The sequence below is a fragment of the Taudactylus pleione genome, unplaced genomic scaffold (genome assembly GCF_031769625.1).
Source record: "Taudactylus pleione unplaced genomic scaffold, aTauple2 ptg000218l, whole genome shotgun sequence".
NCBI lineage: Eukaryota > Metazoa > Chordata > Amphibia > Anura > Myobatrachidae > Taudactylus > Taudactylus pleione.
This window is the reverse complement of record NW_028284620.1, coordinates 344,584-368,680: the sequence shown is the minus strand read 5'-3', so window position 1 is coordinate 368,680 and position 24,097 is coordinate 344,584. Positions and strand designations below refer to the sequence as shown.

Sequence of the window (24,097 nt, the reverse complement as noted above, 5' to 3'; positions counted from 1 at the left end):
CCTTACCTAGTAATTAATATGGAACATTTAATTATTCTTTGGCAGGATGAAAAACGGGAAACCTCTGCACCACAATCACCGGTTTCCATATCTCTTGTCAATCAATGAGTGTAGTGAAAGGGATGCTGGGAATTATACAATTATTCTTACGAATCCACGGACAAAGGGTCACGAGGAACACACTTTTCAGCTCATTATATATGGTAATTGTTGTGAATACATTTTATTATCCAGAGAAAGTAAATTGTAATAAAATCAAGTAAAAGATATTGGTTTAATTGCTTTATAGTTCGTCCGCACATATGTGAAAAGTCCGTGTCGGCCACTCTGGAGTCGTACAAGTTTGGCAGAAGTTCCACTCTGACCTGTACGGCATACGGCATTCCGGCCCCGGTGCTCATTCAGTGGTCGTGGCAGCTGGAGGAGGAGTGCACGTTTTCACCGCAGTAAGTGGGCGGCTCTTATGTACGTATATCAGAAATATTAAAAGACATGGTGGGGACATCTATTCAGCATGCTACCGCTCCAATGCTTGTTATCTCAATGGAAATGAATGCCTTAGGGCTCTATTTACTACAATCCGCATATTGAATGCGGATTGTAGTGTGATATTACCGAGTGAATTCGCATTGCGAATTCAGGCAATATAACAGGGATTTACTATAAATCCCTTGCAGGGACAGAGCTTGCGATAAAGCTTTGTCCCTGCGGATCCCATCCGCACTCTAGTCGCGGTATTTTCGGAAAAAATACAGCGACTAAGAGCCCGCGCATGCGCCGACCGGCCGCCGCTGCTACCCCCCACCGACGCTAAGCCCCGCCCCCCGCGATCGCGGACCCCCGCGACCCCCCCCCTCCCTTCATTACACTTACCTGCATCCTCCTGGCTTCCGGTGATCTTCTCCGGGCTTCCCGATCAGGTGATCTCCCATACTGCACTGGGGCCCGATCACCTGATGACCGGGCAGCAGGGCACTATGGGAGACCAGCTGACCGGAGAGGAGACATCACCGGAGGCCCGATCACCGGTCCCTGGATTCAGGTAAGTAAAAAAAAATGTTTCAATTTTTTTTTCTTTTTTTTACAGCTATCAGCTTGCGGTTTAGACCACACAGCTGATTACTGGTACCGGCTCCCGCCTCTGCTCTCCCCGTTAGAGCAGAGTAGGAGCCCGGTAACCGGGGGAGACCCTGGTTAACGCCACCTCCAGGTGGCGTTATTATCACAGGGCTTCCCCCGGTATTTTTTTACAATTTATTTTTAGTAACTCTGGTCGGATCACATTTCCCATAAGAATTATGGGAAATGCGATCTGCTTTACTAAAAATAAGTGATACTAGGGGTTGGAGTAGAATTTTACTAATTCTACTCCAATTGCCCAGTAATAACTACAGGTGAAACTAAAATAATGTGAAAAGGGTGTGAAAACACCCTTTTTCACTTTATTTTAGTAAAAATAATGTTAATAAATAGAGCCAAATATGAGAAGGCTATCCAAAAACATATGGCTGTATATCTTTCTGCACAAAGATTACTTACGTACATATATACAATTATTTCTATGAGTATGGGCCGCTACAACTTTTTTTTAAAATACCATCTTTCTTAAATAACAATACAAAGCAAAATAAAGAGATATCTTCTTAGAATAAGGTTTACTGAGTTAATATTGTTACCCAGGTAATGTTAGAAAAGGGCCATGTAGCATTAATAATTGGTATCTAAAAGTTTACTAATTGTTGCTGTGGGCTGTCCAATTGTTTTTAATGTGCCTGACAAAATGTTACCTAGAAGCACAGTACTACTTCTTTTTATGTCCTTAATGAAATTTCTATATATTTGAGATGCTGTAAATTTGAGATAATTGCTGAGAATGAAATAGAACTGTAATCTAATGACGCCCTGTCATCATATATTACAAGTACTAGAGTCATTCATGGAGCATGGCCTGCTCAAGTGCATCGGTCCTGCAGCAAAGTGTCCCCGGAAAGTATATTTGTAATAACAGGAGTCTTGTAATGATTTCAAGTTGACTCAGCACAGGGGACTAGCAGATATCTGACACTGCAGTTGTGCTTCTCTTGTCAAAGCGTGTAAGCAACCATGATCCCTCTTTAGAATAAACTCTGACAGTTCTTTCTGCAGGGCACTGTCCACTTAGATGTGTCTGTGGACCCTTCAGGAGGAGTCTGTTATCATTCCTACATTGGTACAAGATTTTCAAGCACAACTAAGTTTGCAGAACAGTGCTTGGCATTATCTGTGTGAAAGGCCATCTGAGAGGAAGTGCGCTGATTGATGTGTGGAGTGATAGACAGAGATCTGCTGAGTCCACACAGGTTCCCTTATCAGCCTTCTGCACAGGCTCCGACTTCCTGCATCAGAGAGCAGAGTATTCAGCTTTCCTGTTGTTGTTGTCCGGATGACTTCCTTTAACTTCTTCCTCTAGAGCTAGAATACTTCCTAGCATCCCAAAGAAAACCTTTACACTTCTGCCTGAGTTCTCTGACCAAGCTGCTTCCGCTGATCCACATAAACCGAGAATTAAGAAATTATGAATGAACATGTATTATTTCCCCCCCACTAAGGCCCCCTCCTCCATTTCCTCCCATCCCAATATGAGACCTAATTTTAGAAAGGATCTAGGGAATTCACCTTTTCACCCGGAAATGTTATTTATTTACTATGTATTGATAGTCCCAGTTTCTCTTGATCTACAAATGTCTTTATAATGTTTATGCGTAGTTTTATTTATTGAGATTGGTGTTTCCTTCTATTCTAGACTGTATGAATTAGGAAAAAATTCCTACAACTGCTTAAAATGGAGGGAGATTATGGACAAACGCGGAGGGAATGTGGTTGAGATACATGAAAGTCACACTGATGTCATAGAAGGAAAAATTAAGGTCAGTCTATTTGTGCATGTATCGGTAGAGTAGGAGAAATACACAGAAATAAATACCTATACTGGCTGTATGCAGAGTTGTACGATGTGCCACCTCCTTATTTGTGCTCGTAGTTTGATACTAGTCAGCATCATCAATGGGCGCTTCCACCCGCCCCATATTAGGTCATACTTGCCTAATGTCATTCTTCTGCCTCCAGGAGACTTCCCGGGGCCAAGCTACAGTAGAGGCGGCCAGTATGGGTGGAGGGCAAATTTTATAATTTAGCTCCGCCCTGCAGCGTAGTGCTGCAAATCTTGGCTTAATGCAGAGAGGGCGGGGCTATGATGATGTGAAACGCATCACCCTTTCCCATCGCGCCTATTTCACTAGGAAGTGGGCGGGATGCAGGAAAGTTCTTCACACTTTCAAGAGTCTGTGGGACTCCCCATAAATTAAGGGACATTCCGGGAGAGTGGACATGTATGTGCTCGGTGCAAAATATACGGCTAAAAACAAGCAGTCTACAAACCCTCACTGCCTAGGTGAGAAACGGGATGTGCTCATCATGTGGTCAGTCACAATGTTGACACTAAAAAGGTCTACACCATTGTTTCCCAACCTTGTTCCTCAATTCACACTAACAGTCCAGGTTTTAGGGATATCTATAGATTAGCACAGATTGTTAAATCAAAATAACTTAGGTACTAATTAAGACACCTGTGCTCAAGTATATACTATACTTAAAACCTGAACTTGAGGACCGTGGTTGGGAACACCTGGTCTGCTCCACATTGTCGTTAAAATGTCAACACCTGCAAAATGTTGACATCGTTAACATGGCAACATATGAAATGACAACATATATGAAATGTCGACATTAGGAATTTTGGGACTAGACTTCAAATTGGGTGTTGACATTATGTACCTGTCAATATTTTCAACGTGTCGTCGTTTTGTTGGTGTCAGCATTTTGCAATACGACATTGTGGTTGTCGACATTCCAAAGATATTGACATTTTGTACCTGTTGACATTATGGTATCTATATAATGGCTGTCGACATTGTGATTATCAACAAAACATACCAAACACCCTGTTACATCCTAGTTACACCTCTTCAGTCATAAGTGGAGATAAGACTGCAATGTGTACGACTCTGCGTCACTCGTACTTTGTGTGCACACAGTTCTGGAGCATGCACAGTGCGAAAACATGCAAGACCACATAAACTCTGGATAAACTAAGCACCAGCTTCATGGTAAGGGTATAAATATGACAGACAGTTGTGGGTATAGCAGATGTATTATGATGTATACTTATGTGCGAGGAGATTTTGTATTTGTTGGTATTGTTTCTATACCACATCTTAGTCACATACCAAACACTAGCATTTATTTTGACTGCTCACCACTGTGCCACCAAAGTATGGAATTCCATCTTTACTTTCAACAGACTGTGAGCAAGCTGGTTATTCCTGCCGCCAATGTATCTGCTGTATACAAGTGCTCAGCCAGAAATCAAGCCGGACACGATGAGCGCATCATGGCTTTTCATGTTACACGTAAGTTAAACTCACTTTATTTTCTTATGTTCCGTCTAGTCCAGATTTAGGGCTATTTATGATCTTTTAAAAATGTCACTTACCATAATGTAGACACCCATATTATTTCGGACCTAAAATGAAGTATGGGGGAATTTTATGACCTGAGCTAATGTCCAGTCAAATATTTTTTTTAGTTTTTTACATTTTAAAATGAGAGCAGCCCTGGGTAAAATGATAGAAGCCCTGGGTAAAATGATAGTAGCCCTGGGTAAAATGATAGAAGCCCTGGGTAAAATGATAGTAGCCCTGGGTAAAATGATAGCAGCCCTGGGTAAAATGATAGAAGCCTTGGGTAAAATGATAGCAGCCCTGGGTAAAATGATAGAAGCCCTGGGTAAAATGATAGCAGCCCTGGGTAAAATGATAGAAGCCCTGGGTAAAATGATAGAAGCCCTGGGTAAAATGATAGAAGCCCTGGGTAAAATGATAGCAGCCCTGGGTAAAATGATAGAAGCCCTGGGTAAAATGATAGAAGCCCTGGGTAAAATGATAGAAGCCCTGGGTAAAATGAGAGCAGCCCTGGGTAAAATGAGAGCAGCCCTGGGTAAAATGAGAGCAGCCCTGGGTAAAATGAGAGCAGCCCTGGGTAAAATGATAGAAGCCCTGGGTAAAATGATAGCAGCCCTGGGTAAAATGATAGCAGCCCTGGGTAAAATGAGAGCAGCCCTGGGTAAAATGAGAGCAGCCCTGGGTAAAATGAGAGCAGCCCTGGGTAAAATGATAGAAGCCCTGGGTAAAATGAGAGCAGCCCTGGGTAAAATGATAGAAGCCCTGGGTAAAATGAGAGCAGCCCTGGGTAAAATGATAGAAGCCCTGGGTAAAATGAGAGCAGCCCTGGGTAAAATGATAGAAGCCCTGGGTAAAATGAGAGCAGCCCTGGGTAAAATGAGAGCAGCCCTGGGTAAAATGATAGAAGCCCTGGGTAAAATGATAGCAGCCCTGGGTAAAATGATAGAAGACCTGGGTAAAATGATAGCAGCCTTGGGTAAAATGATAGCAGCCCTGGGTAAAATGATAGCAGCCCTGGGTAAATTCTAATTATGTTTTTTAGTACATTGCTGAGTATCATTATCGTGGCATTTTCTGGATTGAATATCATGTAACTATAAATAGGATGTATGTGTATGGAATGTATGTAGATGTGATTGCCACCTTCATATACGGAAGTAAAGATTCCATACTTTGTTTTTAGGAGGCCTTGACATCAGTGTACACCCCAAGGACAAGCTCACTGAACATGACAATATAAGTTTGGGATGCATTGCTGATCGGTTCACATATGGGAACCTGTCGTGGTACAAGCTGAGCCCGTCTATGTCAACGAACTGGTCAATGCCCATCTGTGACAGCATGGATATGCTCATAAAAATGGATTCCACCACTACGTACATCAATAAAATAAATGTAACCTCGGACCTCAGTCTGCGGGACATCTCCATGTATGACCAGGGGGACTATGTCTGTGTAGCACAAGACAGGAAGAGCCAGAAGAAACACTGTTTGACCACACGAATCGCTATTGACGGTACGGAAAGCTTTATTCTTTATGCTTATTGCGGTATCACGTTGTGGTAAATAGAAGGGGTCAGCAATTCAGTTTCTGTAAGAAATACATTTCAGGGACAGGTAATTGTAGAACTGCAAATGTCTGGGAAGTGTAGTGGCAAAAGGTGGATGCAGTGCTGATTTGCACGCAAATGGCGATGTTTCTTCTGCGCATGTGTCGGATTCGCACCGCGCATGTGTCCCGATTATCTGTGCACAGAGACGCAGTACAGATTCGGATGCAGGTTCCGGGAACAACCTTTCTTGCGAGTTCCTTCAAAAACTGTGTGCAAGTGTACCTAGAAGAATTTAAGAATTGATGCTGTTTTGAAGGCAAAGGGTGGTCACATCAAATATTGATTTGATTTACATTTTTATTCTGTTCATTCACTTTGCATTTTGTTACTTGATAAAAATAAACTATTAACACTTCTATTTTTTTTAAAGCATTCTTACTTTACAGCATTTTTCCACACCTGCCTAAAACTTTTGCACAGTACTGTATATACCTCTAAGTGCATGTCTGGTGTACATAATGGCACATGAAATAATATGTATTCCTTGTTAATATGTTTACACAGCCCAGAAACCTCCTGTTATTCACTACGAGCTGAAGAACCAGACAACCAATGTTAGTGAAACCTTGGAGGTGCGATGCCAGGTCACCGGGACACCCGATCCACAAATTCTTTGGTTTAAAAATGCTGAGGCTTTGGTTGGAGACTCAGGTAATGACTGGCACAAAATATGTGTTAATAACTTCAGCAATGTGTGAATATATGAATGTCAGCTACATGTATGACGTGTCTCTCCAGTATGGCAGCATGTTCTGTTCTAAATATCATAGTGATGCACAAATATTTTTTTTCCATTTTAAATATATTGTCTACAATTATAACATATTATAGATATTCAAATCATAATATGCTTTCAACTAATTTACAATGACTATTTTTTTGTGTGAAAAAATAGTATTTATATACAGCAGTGTGATTATACGTCAGCACAAACATTCCAAGGTACAGTTGCTCATGGAATATTATTGGTCTGTTTTAAAGGCATTCTATTAAAGGACCGGAATAGAACTCTGACCATACAGCGGGTTAGGAAACAAGATGAGGGTGTATATTCTTGCCGAGCATGCAATGATTTGGGGTGTGCAGAAGCAGAAATGTACTTTACAGTGAACAGTAAGTATCATCAACATGTAGCAGCACATAGGGGTCTATGTACTAAGCAGTGATAAGTGACAGAGTGAAAAGTGATAAGAAAGTGATAAGTGCCAGCCAATCAGCTCCCAACTGTCATTTTTCAAACACAGCCTGTGAGATGACAGTTGGAAGCTGATTGGCTGGCACCTTATCACTTTCTTATCAGTTTTCACTCTGTCTGCTAACACTGCTTAGTAAATAGACCCCATAATGATAATAAGATATATCACCTCATTCACCTGCTAAGTAATACAATATATATTATATATTCCTTTTTATTTATTTTGATCAACGTCTCCATTTTACCAAAATGACAGATCTGAAATGGGAGAATTGGTGTCATATTGTTTTAAATCGATCCCTTAACCATTTATTAATTTATGATACAAAACGTGCATTTTATAGTACATATCATAAATACATCTCAGCACTGAGCCTCCAAGCGACAGGTTCTCATTGGCCTGCAGTTAAAACCTGTAATGGGCTTTATCACACTAGTGTGTTATTTAATACATTTCTTGTATAAAGCTTTATGAGCTTAGCTTTTTAATGTACTGCAATAAATCCAAGCCGTGTTTTCAGGCCTATAGGAGCCTATCCATTACCCGACCAGGAGGTTTTGGTCGCATTGTTCACAAAGTCTGGTAATGGATAACCGGCAAGGACCAGCAATGCGCGTGCACGCTGGGTCCCTGCCGTCCCCGACTATCTACTGAACATGCCCGTCAACCTGACGACGCTCGTCAAGTTCAGCATGTTCAGAGATAGGATGTCGGACTCCTGCACCGAATGACGTTCAGTGAACGCCATTCAGTGCGGGCACCGCACCTCGGCAACCTGAAGGTCTGAACGCTAGATGTTCAGACTTTCAGGTCGCCTAATGGATAGGCCCGTATAACTGCAGGTCTGTGACCTGTCTATGGCCCTGATAGACTTTTCTTGGTAAGCCCTAAAACATCATTACTATTATTAACATTTATTTACATAGCGCTAGCATTGGGCCTGATTCAGAGCCGGACGCTATTAGCGCTCGCTCGTTCAGAAAAAGGGGTGGCTATTCAAATGAACCGTTCGCTCTTTGCGGTCTGTTGCCGCCTCTATGTATGAACGAGCGAACAAAACATGCGGACATTTATTTGAAAAATACGCCCCCTGGCCGCTCGCATCATACGTCATGTCTGCTATTTATTAGTTTAATCGAGTACATCGATCAGCGTATGAACTGCTCGCTATTCTTGTGGCTGGTTTTTCCTACCACTATATTGCGAGCAGTTCTGACTATAAAACAACCAAGTGACGTGGTCGAGGACGCTGCTGTATTAATTATGCACACCCATAAAACGCCCGTTTTGACCTTTAAGCACGCCTGCGTTCTGAATTCCACTCCCCGTTTTCAAGCACCTTCCCCTGTTACCACCCACATACGCCTCCTCCTGTCACTCAAAATAGCAGGCATTCACTATATAGCGAACAAACGATTTTCGGCCGCACTGACTGGTTCGCGCATGCGTATTACAAACCGTACGCATGCGCAGATGGGCGAACATCGCTCGGAACGAGCGTACTGCCGCTTACGAGCGGCTCTGAATGAGGTCCATAGTCCACTGTGCTTTACATTTGGGAACAGAATATTAATAAAACGAAACTAGGTAATAACAGAAAGAGAGGTAAGAGGGTCCTGCTTGCAAGCTCACAATCTGTAGGGGAAAAGGAATTTGCTACATGAGGATAAGGGCATATGGGTGCAGCCAGATTGAAAGGGTAAAAGGTTTTTTGTTGAGCTATATGATCCAGCCACACAGCATTGTTAGTCTGGGGAATACTTTCTAACATTTGGTTTCACACCTCCGGGAAGAGTTCCCAGAGGGGAGATGCAGAAAGACACTGTGGTTGGACGGGACAATTTGTTTAATTGGATCCACCCGCCGTACCACCATGCCACAAATTGCGGGGTCTGCAGGGCAATCATGATGTGATTCGCTGAGATTACCCCATCCTGCCATTTTGACTAGCAAGAGGGCAGGATGTGGGAGGCTAACCTGCTCCCCCGGGAGTCTGTGTGGACTCCCCATAGATCAGGAATCTAACATAAGTTCCAAGAGTGTAGGCAGAGGTTTGGTTGAGTGTAAAAAGGGAACAAGTGTAAGTTTTGTGTAAACTGTGTAGATAGGAAGATATTAGGTAGAATACCTTATGACGGTTACGTGGGTAGCTCAGGAATTTGATAAGCTTGCCTGAAGAGTTTTTAGGGAATGATTGAAGTATTGGATGCTACTTTATACCCACAGAAATAACATCCCGTGAACCAGCAAAGCATCATGTCTCGTTTCCCCAATATTCCTACTTGCTGGATTATTGGACTATTTTAGGTGACTTTACAGTTATTCTAAAACAGTGAGCCCGACATAAACTGACAAATCTCCAATTGTTTCCCTGCAGGCTCAGAAGAGAAAACAAATCTGGAGCTCATTATTCTAGTTGGCACCGGTGTGATCGCCCTGTTCTTTTGGTTGCTTCTTGTAATCATCCTCCGGACCGTAAAGAGGGTAATGAATCAAGTTTCTCTACTGTCCCATTTGTATTTGCCTGGCATGACAAATGAAAACTGACTGGGGGCCTTTTGTTTCTCGATCTTCCCATTGTACTTGTGTCAACAGACACATTTTCCCTTTCAATACCTTGAAACTCTTGCATGGTTTACTAAGGCTGTATTAATTTGATTTTAATTATAATTGCACATAAAGAAACAAATTCTTGGGAACTCTTTGCTTGTTCTGGGTAAAGAAAGTAATTGTGATCCGTGTGAATAGCCTTTGGGATACATGTAGAACTTTAGATCTGAACTGCTGGTATTACATTGTAGAATGTATGGACACTGTTGTGTAGAATTGACCAGAAGTGTTGTTTTCCAGCCCAATGGAGGGGAACTTAAGACTGGCTACTTGTCTATTATTATGGACCCTAGTGAAGTCCCCCTGGAAGAACAGTGTGAAAGACTCTGCTATGACTCAATGAAATGGGAGTTCCCTAGAGACCGGCTAAAGCTAGGTAATTTCCCTAATGCTCATTGCAGGTTCTCCAGCTGAGACAAGTTCTTGTTAATATACAGATAGTTATATGCATATAGGGCCTGATTCAGAACCGATTGCAGCTGCGAATTCGCACAAAACGCAGCTGTGAAAATATGCTAATGCTTACAAAGCATTAGCATATTAGCTGCTTTCTCACATCCGTCCAATGTCGCTCTTAGGCGTAAACATTGGTACCATCGACGCACATCAGCCAATCACGTAGCATTCACAACAGGTCTGACCAGCCGCAATCACAGTGACTAATTTATGCACACCCAGGAAACGGCATTCAAAGAGACAGACACACCTGTGTTCATCTGACCACCTCCTCACCACCCCCAAACACTGACAGCCTGTCACTCACTTTGCGATGGATTCCTCTGTGTGTCCGTAGTCACAGTGCGATCTCTGTGCACGTGCATTGCGGCTTATACGCATGCGCTATAACAACAATCGGTCGTTGTGCGTTTGGAATCGCACTTGCGTACATTACTGCATTATTTATTGTTTAGTTGATGTTTTGCATAAAAACGAAGTTGAACTGGCCCCCCCATAATGTCTTCTACCACACAGGGAAACCCCTTGGCCGTGGGGCTTTTGGACAAGTGGTGGAAGCTGATGCTTTTGGAATTGATAAGACTGGTACTTGCAAAACAGTTGCAGTGAAAATGCTGAAAGGTAAATGTGAACGATTTAACGGTGACATTTAGTGAAAAACACCAAACTATCATGTTTTTAATATATTTGTTTTCTTCACAGAGGGGGCGACTAATAGTGAATACACGGCATTAATGTCAGAGTTAAAAATCCTCAGTCATATTGGTCATCACCTGAATGTTGTGAACTTGCTTGGAGCCTGCACCAGACCAGGAGGTTTGTAATCCTTATACTGTGCATTTCCCCGTTCTCGTCAGACCTTGTAGGTCGGCCACCACTATGTCCCACCGTCCCCCTGTCTTTTTTTTATGACCAGAAACCTTCACCCCATGAATGTTATTTTCCCACAAGTCAGACTCCTGATACACTCATATTAACATGACAAGGGGAATGGGTTCCTAAAGCTATTTCACATTATTCAGAGCCCAAACTGAAGAATATGGTTGATTTTATGACCGGAGCAAGGCTTAAGTCACATGGGTTTGCTAGTTTTCTATTAAAACTATATAGAGGCCTACTTGCCTTGTTTATGGTCTGCATAACTGTTCCCCATCTGGCAAGTAGAAAGGGAAAAATTGCAGATGGCATCTCCTCAATGTCTCGAATAGCGCCCCCTACATTCATGTTAGCCTGTTGCAGGGGCAGGCAACATGATTTTTTTCATGATCCTCACAAATTACCCTTGGTCCCCAAATTAGGTTTCATCATGTTCATCTGTAAAAAATAGCCAAATCATACTGTGATATAAGAGTGTTCATGCAGACCAGGCAGCCCCCACATATAGCTGGCTTATAAAGCTGGTGACAAGATGTCACTATTCAGTCATGTACTAACCTATTACACTATGGGCGGAATTCAATTGATTTCGCGGCCCGCATCTCCCGTCTAAAGTGACAGGAGATCGCGGGCCGCTATGCAATTGTGCCAGCTTTTCACGCTGATCGCGCCCATAGAGGTCAGGTTTAGCCGCGTAAAGCAGCTAAACCCGACCAAAGTGCTGGGCGCGATCGCGAAAAGTGATGTTTGGGCGCCCAAACATGTCACTTTTCGCACATTTCAGCTCTCATCCCCCACGGGCTGCGAGCTGAAATGTAGCGCTTGGTAGCTGATCGCGCCCGACAGGAGCAAGAATAGAATAGCTCCGTCGGGCGCGATAGGGGCTGGAAAGAATTGAATTCCGCCCTATGGGGCTGTTGCCCCCAAGTGCTATTCTTTCTGTGATCTAACAGATATAATGCCACACACTCATTAAGCTTTCTGTAATATGAATTTCCCATCATGAAAAGTTTTCCAAGTGACTTTACTTGTCCTGGTACAGCTTCAAATAAATAATAAACAATATTTTCAGGTGTTGGATTATTATTTTAACTTGTTTGTTATAGGTCCACTGATGGTGATTGTTGAATACTGCAAGTTTGGAAATCTGTCTGCATATTTAAGAGGCAAAAGGAATGAATTTGTCCTGTACAAGGTATCTATATGTCCATGAAAATACGCACAAGTCATTGTACTGTGGTATGGCTGGCTTTGTTACTCACAAGAACTGTTTAAATTTTTTAGATATGCAAACACATTGTAAAGCATTGTCGTAGGCTGGGTGCTACCTTGCCTCCTTCCTGTCTCCTCTGTCTGATCTCACAGACAAGAAACACAAAGTCACACACTACAGCAGTCACATCACTAGCACATACTGTAGCAGTCACATCACTAGCACATACTGTAGCAGTCACATCACTAGCACATACTGCAGCAGTCACATCACTAGCACATACTGTAGCAGTCACATCACTAGCACATACTGTAGCAGTCACATCACTAACACATACAGCAGCGGTCACATCACTATCACATACTGTAGCGGTCATATCACTAGAACATACTGTAGCAGTCACATCACTAACACATACAGCAGCAGTCACATCACTATCACATACTGTAGCGGTCATATCACTATCATATACTGTAGCAGTCACATCACTAGCACATACTGCAGCAGTCACATCACTAACACATACTGTAGCGGTCATATCACTATCATATACTGTAGCAGTCACACACTATGACATATAGCAGGAGTCACACACTATCATATACTGCAGGAGTCACATCACTAGCACATACTGTAGCAGTCACATCACTAGCACATACTGCAGCAGTCACATCACTATCATATACTGCAGGAGTCACATCAAAAGCACATACTGTAGCAGTCACATCCCTATCACATACTGCAGCAGTCACATCACTATCATATACTGCAGGAGTCACATCACTAGCACATTCTGTATTGTAGTAGTGACATCACTAGCACATACTGTACTGTAGTAGTGACATCACTAGCACATACTGCAGCAGTCACATCACTATCATATACTGTAGCAGTCACACACTATGACATATAGCAGCAGTCACATACTGCAGGAGTCACACACTATCATATACTGCAGGAGTCACATCACTAGCACATACTGTAGCAGTCACATCACTATCACATACTGTAGCAGTCACTCACTATCATATACTGCAGGAGTCACATCACAAGCACATACTGCAGCAGTCACATACTGCAGCAGTCACATCACTATCATATACTGCAGGAGTCACATCACTAGCACATTCTGTACTGTAGTAGTGACATCACTAGCACATACTGCAGCAGTCACATCACTAGCACATTCTGTACTGTAGTAGTGACATCACTAGCATATACTGCAGCAGTCACATCACTAGCACATACTGTACTGTAGTAGTGACATCACTAGCACATACTGCAGCAGTCACATCATTAGCACATACTGTACTGTAGTAGTGACATCACTAGCACATACTGCAGCAGTCACATCACTAGCACATACTGTAGCAGTCACATCACTAGCACATACTGTAGCAGTCACATCACTAGCACATACTGTAGCAGTCACATTACTATCATATACTGCAGCAGTCATATCACTATCATATACTGCAGCAGTCATATCACTATCATATACTGCAGGCGTCACATCACTAGCACATATACAAGTTGAGTCTCCCATATACAAAATGCTTGGGACCAGGAGTATTTTGGATATCGGAATATTCCGTATTTTGGAATAATTGCATACCATATTGAAATGTCTTAGGTATAGGACCCAAATATACACACACAATGCATTTATGATTTATATACACCTTATACATACATCCTGAAGGTAATTTTATACAATATTTCAATAATTTTGTGGCTCAAACAAAGTTTGTGTACATACATGAAATTCATTTATGTGTCATATACACCTTACACATACAGCCTATAGGTCATTTTATACTTAATTTTTAATAATTTTGTGCCTTAAACAAAGTTTGTGTACATTGCACCATCAATAATCAAAGATTTCACTATCTCAGTCATGCTAAAAATATTCCGTATTTCGGAATATTCCGTATTTCGGAGTATTTGGATATGGGAGACTCAACCTGTACTGTAGCAGTCACATCACTAGCACATACTGTAGCAGTCATATCACTAGCATTTACTGTACTGTAGCAGTCACATCACTAGCACACACTGCAGCAGTCACACATTGTTACATACTATAGTAGGCACATCATTATCACATACTGCAGGAGTCACATCACTATCACATACTGTAGCAGTCATATCACTATCACATACTGTATTCACATACTATTAATTTAATAGTAGGTTTATGGATTGAAGAAACAGCAGAAATTGGAGGAAACACATGCAAACATGGGGAGAACACACAAACTCCACACATATAGTGTATTAGTCAGGAATTTAACTCATGATCTCAGTGCTGTGAGGCGGTAATGCTAATCACTATGCCACCATGCTGTGCAACTTGCAGGCATTGGAGACTTTCAGATGAGCCTGTCCAATGTTTTAAAGGGGAAATAATTAAAAAGGAAAACCAGGTTGGTTTTGCCTTTTAAATGATTGTCTTTTTAAAACATAGGGGAGACTCGCTGGGAATGTGACAATGCTTGCAAGTGGCAGTTATTACTGTTACCCCTATCTACCTTGAACTAATCATGGGAGGGACACAAGCACTGTCTTTATTACACGTGTCACTTTAGTGTGTTTGAATATTTTTGCTTCATTGGTATTTGTGCACTTCTAAATATGTGAACCTGTCGCACCTGCACCTGGATGGTAAATTTGAGCTAATCAAATATTATCACGCCACTTGTCTTTTTAGTGCCATGATCAAAAGTATTACATCCTGGCTGACCCAGCTTATAAATCTTCAGCTATAGGCTGGCAGATAACACTGGGAATTAATGTGAAGCAACAGCTCTAGAGCCACAAAACACAGTTACATCCCTGTAGTATTTTTTTATAGTATTTTTTTTTCTCTTGCAGACTAAGTCTGTGCGGTACAGACAGGGCAAACAGCATTACGTTGAAGCACCCAGGGACCTGAAGCGACGGTTAGACAGCATTGCCAGCAGTCAGAGTTCCGCAAGTTCTGGGTTTGCTGAAGAGAAGTCGCTCAGTGATGTTGAAGAGGAAGAAGGTAAGACTGTTGTATCTCCAAATATTACTTATAGTATTATTATTATATGCCATATTTATACTCCATCAGTGTTTTTTGCTATTTGACTTCTCAGTGTAACATGAAACCAATGTAAAAAATAAAAATTTTCAATATTAAGGGCTCTATGTACTAAGGGGAGATAAGGGGGCAAAACAAAAAAGACAGAGAATATTCCTGTATATTTCGCTCCTCGATATGTACCAAAGGGATTTCTCTGTCTTTTGCCCACAAGCGCTAGCTGCATTTTAGAATAGTGGCATTTTAGAATATGGCGGTGATAAGTGACCCAAGTGTTACTAAGTTCACAAGACAATTACTGTTGGGTGTCTTCTCCAGCGCTGATTTTGCTGCTAGATGGTCCCGTTATCTGCCTGCAACTGAACAGAGGCAATCTGAACATTTTTGGTGTAGCTTTGTTCAATGATAAATAAAGTTGATACAAAAAAAAATTCCCATAAATCAGCACAGCACCAGTATTGCGCAAGCACACAATGCTTCGAGGCGCGCTATGTGACTTTGCCGACATCGCCGAGGGGGTGAGTTTCGTTCACTCTCCTTGGTGGGGCTATATTTAGTAAAAAATTGCGGTAGCCTCCTCCTGTTTTGCAACGACATCAGGCGAAGCAGGAGCGACTTCTTCTCCACGGTAACTTGCGTATTAGTACATGGGGGCCAGTAAACACTAAAATTATGTTAGTGGCCCTGTTACAAAGAACGGTATTTTTCTGTTCAGTGTTTCTCATTATGCAACGTACAATTTGTATATGTCATATTATTGAAGACAACATGACATCGGCTTAGTCATGTACCAGATTTACTGTACATGCATCCATCTTCTGTACAGTATATGTTTTTTTTAGTTGGAGAAAGGATGAGTTGGACCCCAAAGTGTAATGTACTGCTTTGGAAAATGTGTCTTGGGAAGTAGGATAGACTGCAGTATATACACACACAATAGAACAGTGGGCAGAACCTTTGGTTTCTAATACGATGTGATCTTTTTTTCCCCGTAGCTGACGAGGTGTACAAGAACCAACTGAGTATGGAGGACCTCATCTCCTATAGCTTCCAAGTGGCCCGAGGCATGGAGTACATGTCCTCACGCAAAGTACGGGGATCAGCATGATTTAACATAACATATATTATAGTGACTATCCACTGTTCTTACTAACACTGCAAGTAAAATAATGTAACATCTTGCTATTTTCCTGTTATTAAATATTAGAAAAATAATACATGTAAGACAGCAGCCAGTTTAACATTACTGCCTCTCGTTATTTCCAGTGCATCCACCGGGACCTGGCAGCTCGTAATATATTACTGGGCGAAAGCAATGTGGTCAAAATCTGCGACTTTGGTTTGGCCCGAGACGTCTACAAAGATCCAGATTATGTCCGGAAAGGAGATGTAAGTGTAGAGCTGTGACTCTTCATGATTAAAGTTACTAAATGTGTTGGGAATCTTTTTGTTTTCATTTTGTTTTTCATCAATCCACTCTTTTTCCTCAAGGCTCGGCTTCCTCTTAAATGGATGGCGCCAGAGACTATTTTTGACAGAGTATACACCACACAAAGTGATGTGTGGTCATTTGGGATCCTGCTCTGGGAAATATTCTCGTTAGGTGAGTCACATCTCTAGATTTCCTCTTTTCATGGGGAAAATAAATGTACAGGAAATTCTAATGGGCTAATTGGACATTGATGAATTTAAAAGATTGGTAGACTAGTGTCCTTAAATAAAAAAAAAATAACAACATTCTATTTAATTATTTATCATAAACTGCTCACATGACTATTTCAATGTTATACAGCTTTGTTCCTGGCTAATTATTATAAATACTACATAAATAGCAAACTATTATTAATATAAAACTGAATATATCAGACATTATCATGTGGCGGGGATATTGTGGTAGAATATTTCTATTTTTTTGTAGATCACGATGGTGGCCCACAACCCATTATTTTTATTAATTAGAATTACGTGATTTAAATTGCAAACCTAAATAAATGTAAATTACTGGACCCGACGACAATATTATGTTGGATCTGCCGATGTTGGTGATGCAGATCTATTACATTTCCGCCCAAAGGCACACATACTGAGATCTGCTCCAATTCAAAAGGGACAACTTTATTTACATCAATCTGACACAGTTGCTTGACCAATGTTCACAGTCTTGTTACGCGGAATGCCTGCCAAGTCCACCTGTAGCCATAATAAACCACTAAGCTGTCAATTAGAGAGAGCTATATTTTTATAGCACTGTACACCAAAACAGTTGCACAGAGTACAGTTAAGCCTTTGGGGTCTATGTACTAAGCAGTGAAAAGTGATTAGTCTGTGATAAGGTGCCAGCCAATTAGCTCTCAACTGTCATTTTTCAAACACAGCCTGTGAGGTGACAGTTGGGAGCTGATTGGCTGGTACTTTATCTCTCTCCAAGGCATGATACATCTCCCCCAATGAGAGACAATGGTTACATATCATTACTACCTTTCTTATAGGAGGGTCCCCATATCCTGGAGTACAGATTGATGAAGACTTCTGCAGACGACTAAAAGAGGGAACTCGTATGAGAGCTCCGGATTATGCAACAGTTGAAATGTAAGTATGCAACATAGTGCTGGGGAAGTCTGATTCATAATGGGCTGGAGTGTACCTGGCATAGAATGTGCCACTTACGGACATGGCTTTGTCATACCAGATATCAGACAATGCTAGACTGCTGGCACGGAGATCCGAAACAAAGACCCACCTTTTCCGAGCTAGTGGAGCATCTGGGAAATGTATTGCTAGCTAATGTACAAATGGTAAGTAATGCATCTATTGCTATAGGAGTGAAGAAAGCATTTCCTATTTGCCAGTGTTATAGTGCTGTATTTGCAAGGTTCTGTTTTATTTTGTAGGATGGAAAAGACTATATTCCGCTAACAGTGTCTGTGAACATCGAAGAGGATTCAGCACTGTCTATGCCGACCTCACCTGTTTCCTGTACAGAAGGAGAGGAAATATGTGATGCTAAATTCCATTATGATAACGCAGCTGGAATACGGTACTGACCTATATATAGTCTATACCTTCTACAACCCTTACACCACATGTAGTTTCATGCCAGAATGGAATACCATACAGATATAGACTATTTAGACTTAGGGCCGTATTCAATTCGCGGTGAAAACAGACGATTTCGCCAGCGGAAGCGAAATCGGTACATTTTCGCCAAAAAAAAACAGGCAAAAAGTTTTCTCCATCTCAGACCAGGAGAAGAAAAATGCAAAATCCCTATTTTTGCGTAAAAATGTGGGGATTTCTTTCAAAACCCTTTGGACACCCCCAGTGGCAGTCCGTGACTGCACTGGCTTCATTGTGACGTAAGGTGGCTTCCTATTGGAAGCGCCACCTGCCAGTCACTCTGAAGACATGCTGCCAGGGGAGGTGTCTCCTCCCCCTGGGACTGCCAGTCCGGGCTGCGATCAGCAGTGAGCCGCTGCTCTGCCTTTCGGTGTTAGGTGGTTAGGTGTGCGCATGCACGGTGCCACCACCGCTCGTGCATTTGCAGGTCCCGACCATGGCCGGATTATAGGTGGGGCATTAGGGGCGGTCATCCAGGGGCCCCCGCACATAGGGGCCCCCACACTGTCCCCAGACATGCCACTGTTACAAATATAGTATTGGAGAACAGCATGTAGCTGTCTCCGCTCTGATCCTCTCCGGCGGCTCAGCTGTTCCCTAAACAGCGGCCACCGAGGAGCTTCAATAGTCAGAGCCAGCCACTGAAAATCTTCTCTATGTGCTGCTGCAGCGTCGGCTCCCACAGTCAAAGTCTCGCGATATGACGCCAAGTCTCGCGAGAGTTTGACTGTCAGAAGCCGAGGCTGCAGCACATAGAGAAGATTTTCAGTGCCAGTGGCTCCTTTGTTCTAAGCCTTCCCCCGTGACACAGCTCAGACTCAGCGGTGCAGTTATCGTGAGCTGAGCTACAGAGCTGACAGGCAGGTAGCTCACTTTTTTTTATATATATATATATATACATACATACACATACATACACTATGTATACCTATATAATATATATAGCTATATAAATGTGAATGCATATATCCTGTGTGTGTATGTGTGTATATATATATATATATATATATATATATATATATACACATACAGTGTATATATGTATACATACTTATAATTTAAATATACTGTTTATATATACATACACACAGTGTGTATATATATATATATATACACACACACACATCCATATATACAGTATATATAGCTTGTATATATATATATATATATATATATATACACACATACACTGTGTGTGTGTATGTATGTGTATAAATATATATATCCATCCATTTGGGGTTTGGACTATATATATATATATATATATATATATGGCAGTTTCATAGGGGCCCCCACAAGCTTGTTGCCCAGGGGCCCCCACAGACCTTAATCCGGCCCTGGTCCCGACGCCTGTCAGATTCATTGAGCAGGCGCTGGGACCCAAGCCAGCAGCAAACCCCCCCAAATTATAAATTACCCCAAAATTTTTTTGTAAGTTGCGTACTTTGGTGAAAAACGAACCGTCAAATTTTGGGTGAAAAAAAAAAATCATTGAAAAATTTATTTTGCCAAAGTATGCAATTTATGAAAAAATGTAGGCAAAAATAGGGATTTTGCATTTTTTTACTCCTGGTCTGAGATGGAGAAAACTTTTCGCCTGTTTCAATCTATCCTATTATTGCGGGTGTGATATCAGCAAAAAAATCGTCAAAAATTGGCTGATATTATCGCCGCTAATTGAATCCGACCCTTATTTTGATGATTGTATCAGGTTTCAACTGTTTATATAATTTTTGCATGAATTTGCCATATTTTTATAAGACACATTTTGGGAAAGAATATTAAGTATTAAGAACACATTTAAAATAAATGTTTAGGTAACAGATGAGAGGTTCAACATTTACGATGCTGAATTTCCAAAGTGCTGGAAACAACCAATCATTGAGCTTTGAGAATTGTCAATCTGGAAACATTTTAAGGGAGTTTGGGGATAGCAATGAATGCAAGTGATTGACATGACAAGGAAATTAAAGTATGTGATTGGCTAACCGCATCCATTCACTCGCTGACTTCTCCAGCCAAGTTCTTACTACCTGGTGAATTTAACCCCTTTTAAGCTTTATATAGTAAGCATAATCAGTACAACTATAATACAAAGCATCTCCTTATACCAACTTAGAGAAACTCAATGCAGACAATATAACATAATGATTAGCTATTACCTGTCATATTGCTTGTTGGGCATACACGTGATGGATTAAGCAGGAGGAAACTATTTCATTACATTTGAAGAAAGAACACACTAATAAACTTTTTTCTCCTCCTTTTAATGTCTTCCTACACAATTAACACATATAGGTTATTGAATGTTATTTTACTTCTACACTGATTTTTACACTGTGGTTTATGAGTATATTTAATATATAATATTGTTTTTTTAAAACCTATTGCCTTTTAGCTTCATTAAAAACACAAAGAGAAATAGCCGGCCTGTCAGCGTAAAGACATTTGAGGATATTCCCATTGAGCCTACAGTAAAAGCAGCCCCCGATGTAAGGAAACTTTCAACTGTTTATCATAATACAAATTTCACTAATTACCTCCAATGTATTGAAAGTGTTGTTCATATTTTAGGACAACCAGACAGACAGTGGGATGATTCTGGCATCGGAAGAACTGAGAACACTGGAGAACTCACCAAATGATGTTCAGTTCTTCAGGTAGATGGATTTCAAAATGACATAGAGATGAATCAAGTATAAGTACAGTACATTAGCGCATCTTCCAACTGTTGCTGATTTATAACCCAACAATCTGTATGACCCTAAAGTGGCCAGTGTCATTGGCTAAATATACATGATTTAAAATGGCAATAACTCTGTTACATTGTTTATGTCCGTCATTGTGCTCATGACTGTTCTAATGTAGTACAAATGGATATAAGGGTGGAAGATAAGACACTCATATTTTTTTGGGCCAGGACCCAAATTCTGTCTGCGAACCAAGGGCTTGATTCAGACCCGCTCACTAGATGCGTGCGCTCGCTCGACGTGTATGCAAATCCGGCTAACTAACAGCAAGGCAGGCGATCGCACGGCAAGGCATTACTCGCCCACTATGTCTTGGCGTGCAATTGCTGTGTGTATGCAGACGCCCACCAGACTGTCTTAAGTAGCCCACTTGCACACGTCATCTCCAGGATGTGTATGTAACCATCGGGTACCATCTGAAGCGAACGCAGTGCTTTTGGTTGACCATACCCTACCACAAGCACTGCGAGCACTTCAGTGTACAATCCAGCCAGGCGACGTGTACTATGATGCTGCGTCTTAATTATTCAAGCCTCTGAAACGGCGTTGAGACGCTCAGGCATGCCTGCGTTCGCACCTCCACTCCCCCGTTTTCAAAGACCAACCCTTGTCACCACCCACAAACGGCTTCTCCTGTCACTCATTCGGCAAGTTAAAGCCGTTATCTATTGTTGACCTCCACACTTGCTAATGCTAAAAGAGGCTTTGTCCAGTAAAAATATAATGAATAAGAAAATGGTAAAACGAAAACCAGTTATAGTAATAATGATCTGTAGTTATAAGATGGGACACCATCATCATTTTGGACCAATGCATTTTCTTCTCTTCTTTATTTTAGCCTCCTGATGCCCGGCAAAAGCAAGGAGTCCATCACATCAGGATCTTCCAATCAAACCAGTGATTACCAGTCTGGGTACCACTCAGATGACACAGAAACTGCTAATGATACAAATGAAAAAACTCAGCTTCTTAAAAGAGAGAGCCCGTCTGAGATTGGCTACCTGGAAAAACATCCTCACCAGGCTGTCGTGCAGTTGAGCACCGATGTTTAGATGCTCAGGACTTGCAGTATGCTGTTTCCATCATCATCATATGCACTAATCTAAGCTGAGTCTGTGGATATCCATTCTGCAGCAGAAGACGATACACAGACAGAGAGATACTTGGGTGTGTTTCTACATTACAACACGTAGTGCCTTAAATGGATTAACAACAGTGTATCTTTATACTGCTATATAAATAGGGTATGGACTTTTGGGAGCCTTATTTTATAATTAGACACTGAGTGTCTGCTAGCATCAGGTTTCCTGAAGACTGGAAGAGCCAACATGGAATTTACCCTCATTCCAAAAATACAATGGCTGAAGGTAGCATGATCACTGGACACACCTTGGATGTACTATCTATGCAGACCAGGGAAGATGATGAATTGTGGCACAGTGTTTCTTGGAAATCTATATATTAGTTTTATATGCATTATCTTGCATTTCATTCTTATGCTGATCATCTACCTTGCTATGGGCAAATGTACGTGCGGTCCTGTGATAACTGCATAGAGAGGGTGTAAAATGAACAAATATAAAGAAAGTTCTTTGCTGGTCTATGTTACTAGTTATGTCATTGGACAATCTTTCTCAGTGCCTCTTAAGTTAGGCAAGCTGTGGTTTATATTGGTAGACAGGGCATAATGCTGCCAAACAGCATCTGCCAAGCCACATTGCCATTACATGTACCAAAGCTTTTTGTACATGGTAACATGTATGTAATGTACGTGTGCTCATTTCTGACTCACACTGTAAGATGGGTTTCTTACTGCTATTTACACGTACACTTATTTATTGCATCAACACCACACCCAGACATCTATGTTATATATTCAGATAATGGTGGAAAAGATACTGTACAAGTCACAGTACTCTTGGGAAATGACCAGAATGAATATAACATCAAACAAGTGAAGTAACTTTGGAGAATGAATATTGCGCCATATATATGCTATTATGTTAGGGCTGTGTTGTTTCTGAAACACCTAATGGTATTTTATGCAAGTTTGTGTATACTATAAGAGATAGCGGTTTCCTGGATTTACAGTATAGGTGCCTGTAGGTACAGTACAAATGTGATGGATTTATTTGTAACACTCTGAGGGGTCTATGTACTAAGCAGTCTTAGGAGACAGAGTGAAAAGTGATAAGGTACCAGCCAATCAGCTCCCAACTGTCATTTTTCAAACACAGCCTGTGAGATGGCAGTTAGGAACTGATTGGCTGGTACCTTATCACTTTTCACGATGTCTTCTAACACTGCTTAGTAAATAGTCCCCTGAGTCATTTCCATCCAGGTCATTTCTTCTAGTGAGTTCCTTTATAGAAATTATTAATTGGATATAAATCTAAGGACAGAGCAGGTGGGGTTTGTATAGATGAGATGCTGAGACCCTATAAGTGCCCTTAGGTGTGTGCCTTATATTCCTAGTTACTATTTAAAAACACATATACATAATCACCACCTCACACAACATCTCTTTATTTCCTACATTGTTTAGGACATGTTATATTTATATCAATGGCTGGGAGCAAATGTACTCAAAAATAGAATCATTTAAGAGAGTTTTTACAGTTTTATGTTATATATAGTTCTAGGAAAAAGAAAAAAAATGGTTCTACTTATTTATGGCCCAATGCAACATAAATAAAT

At 41.3% G+C, this 24,097-nt stretch overlaps 1 protein-coding gene across 1 annotated transcript in view; it reads left to right on the top strand.

The window, feature by feature from the left end:
- KDR (kinase insert domain receptor) overlaps nt 1–23,578 on the top strand; it is a 32,847-nt gene extending 9,269 nt beyond the window's left edge. Inside the window, exons 9-30 of the mRNA XM_088478785.1 lie at nt 46–203; nt 290–446; nt 2,783–2,906; nt 4,340–4,448; nt 5,683–6,015; nt 6,617–6,763; nt 7,094–7,225; nt 9,686–9,792; nt 10,159–10,294; nt 10,891–10,995; nt 11,077–11,190; nt 12,357–12,445; nt 15,341–15,494; nt 16,529–16,623; nt 16,800–16,922; nt 17,025–17,136; nt 18,023–18,122; nt 18,223–18,328; nt 18,425–18,570; nt 21,049–21,142; nt 21,225–21,310; nt 22,239–23,578. Coding sequence (XP_088334911.1) covers nt 46–203; nt 290–446; nt 2,783–2,906; nt 4,340–4,448; nt 5,683–6,015; nt 6,617–6,763; nt 7,094–7,225; nt 9,686–9,792; nt 10,159–10,294; nt 10,891–10,995; nt 11,077–11,190; nt 12,357–12,445; nt 15,341–15,494; nt 16,529–16,623; nt 16,800–16,922; nt 17,025–17,136; nt 18,023–18,122; nt 18,223–18,328; nt 18,425–18,570; nt 21,049–21,142; nt 21,225–21,310; nt 22,239–22,452 — 2,941 coding nt within the window. The 3' untranslated portion in view covers nt 22,453–23,578. The remainder of the gene's footprint in view (nt 1–45; nt 204–289; nt 447–2,782; nt 2,907–4,339; nt 4,449–5,682; nt 6,016–6,616; nt 6,764–7,093; nt 7,226–9,685; nt 9,793–10,158; nt 10,295–10,890; nt 10,996–11,076; nt 11,191–12,356; nt 12,446–15,340; nt 15,495–16,528; nt 16,624–16,799; nt 16,923–17,024; nt 17,137–18,022; nt 18,123–18,222; nt 18,329–18,424; nt 18,571–21,048; nt 21,143–21,224; nt 21,311–22,238) is intronic.
- Nucleotides 23,579–24,097: the final 519 nt, after the last annotated feature.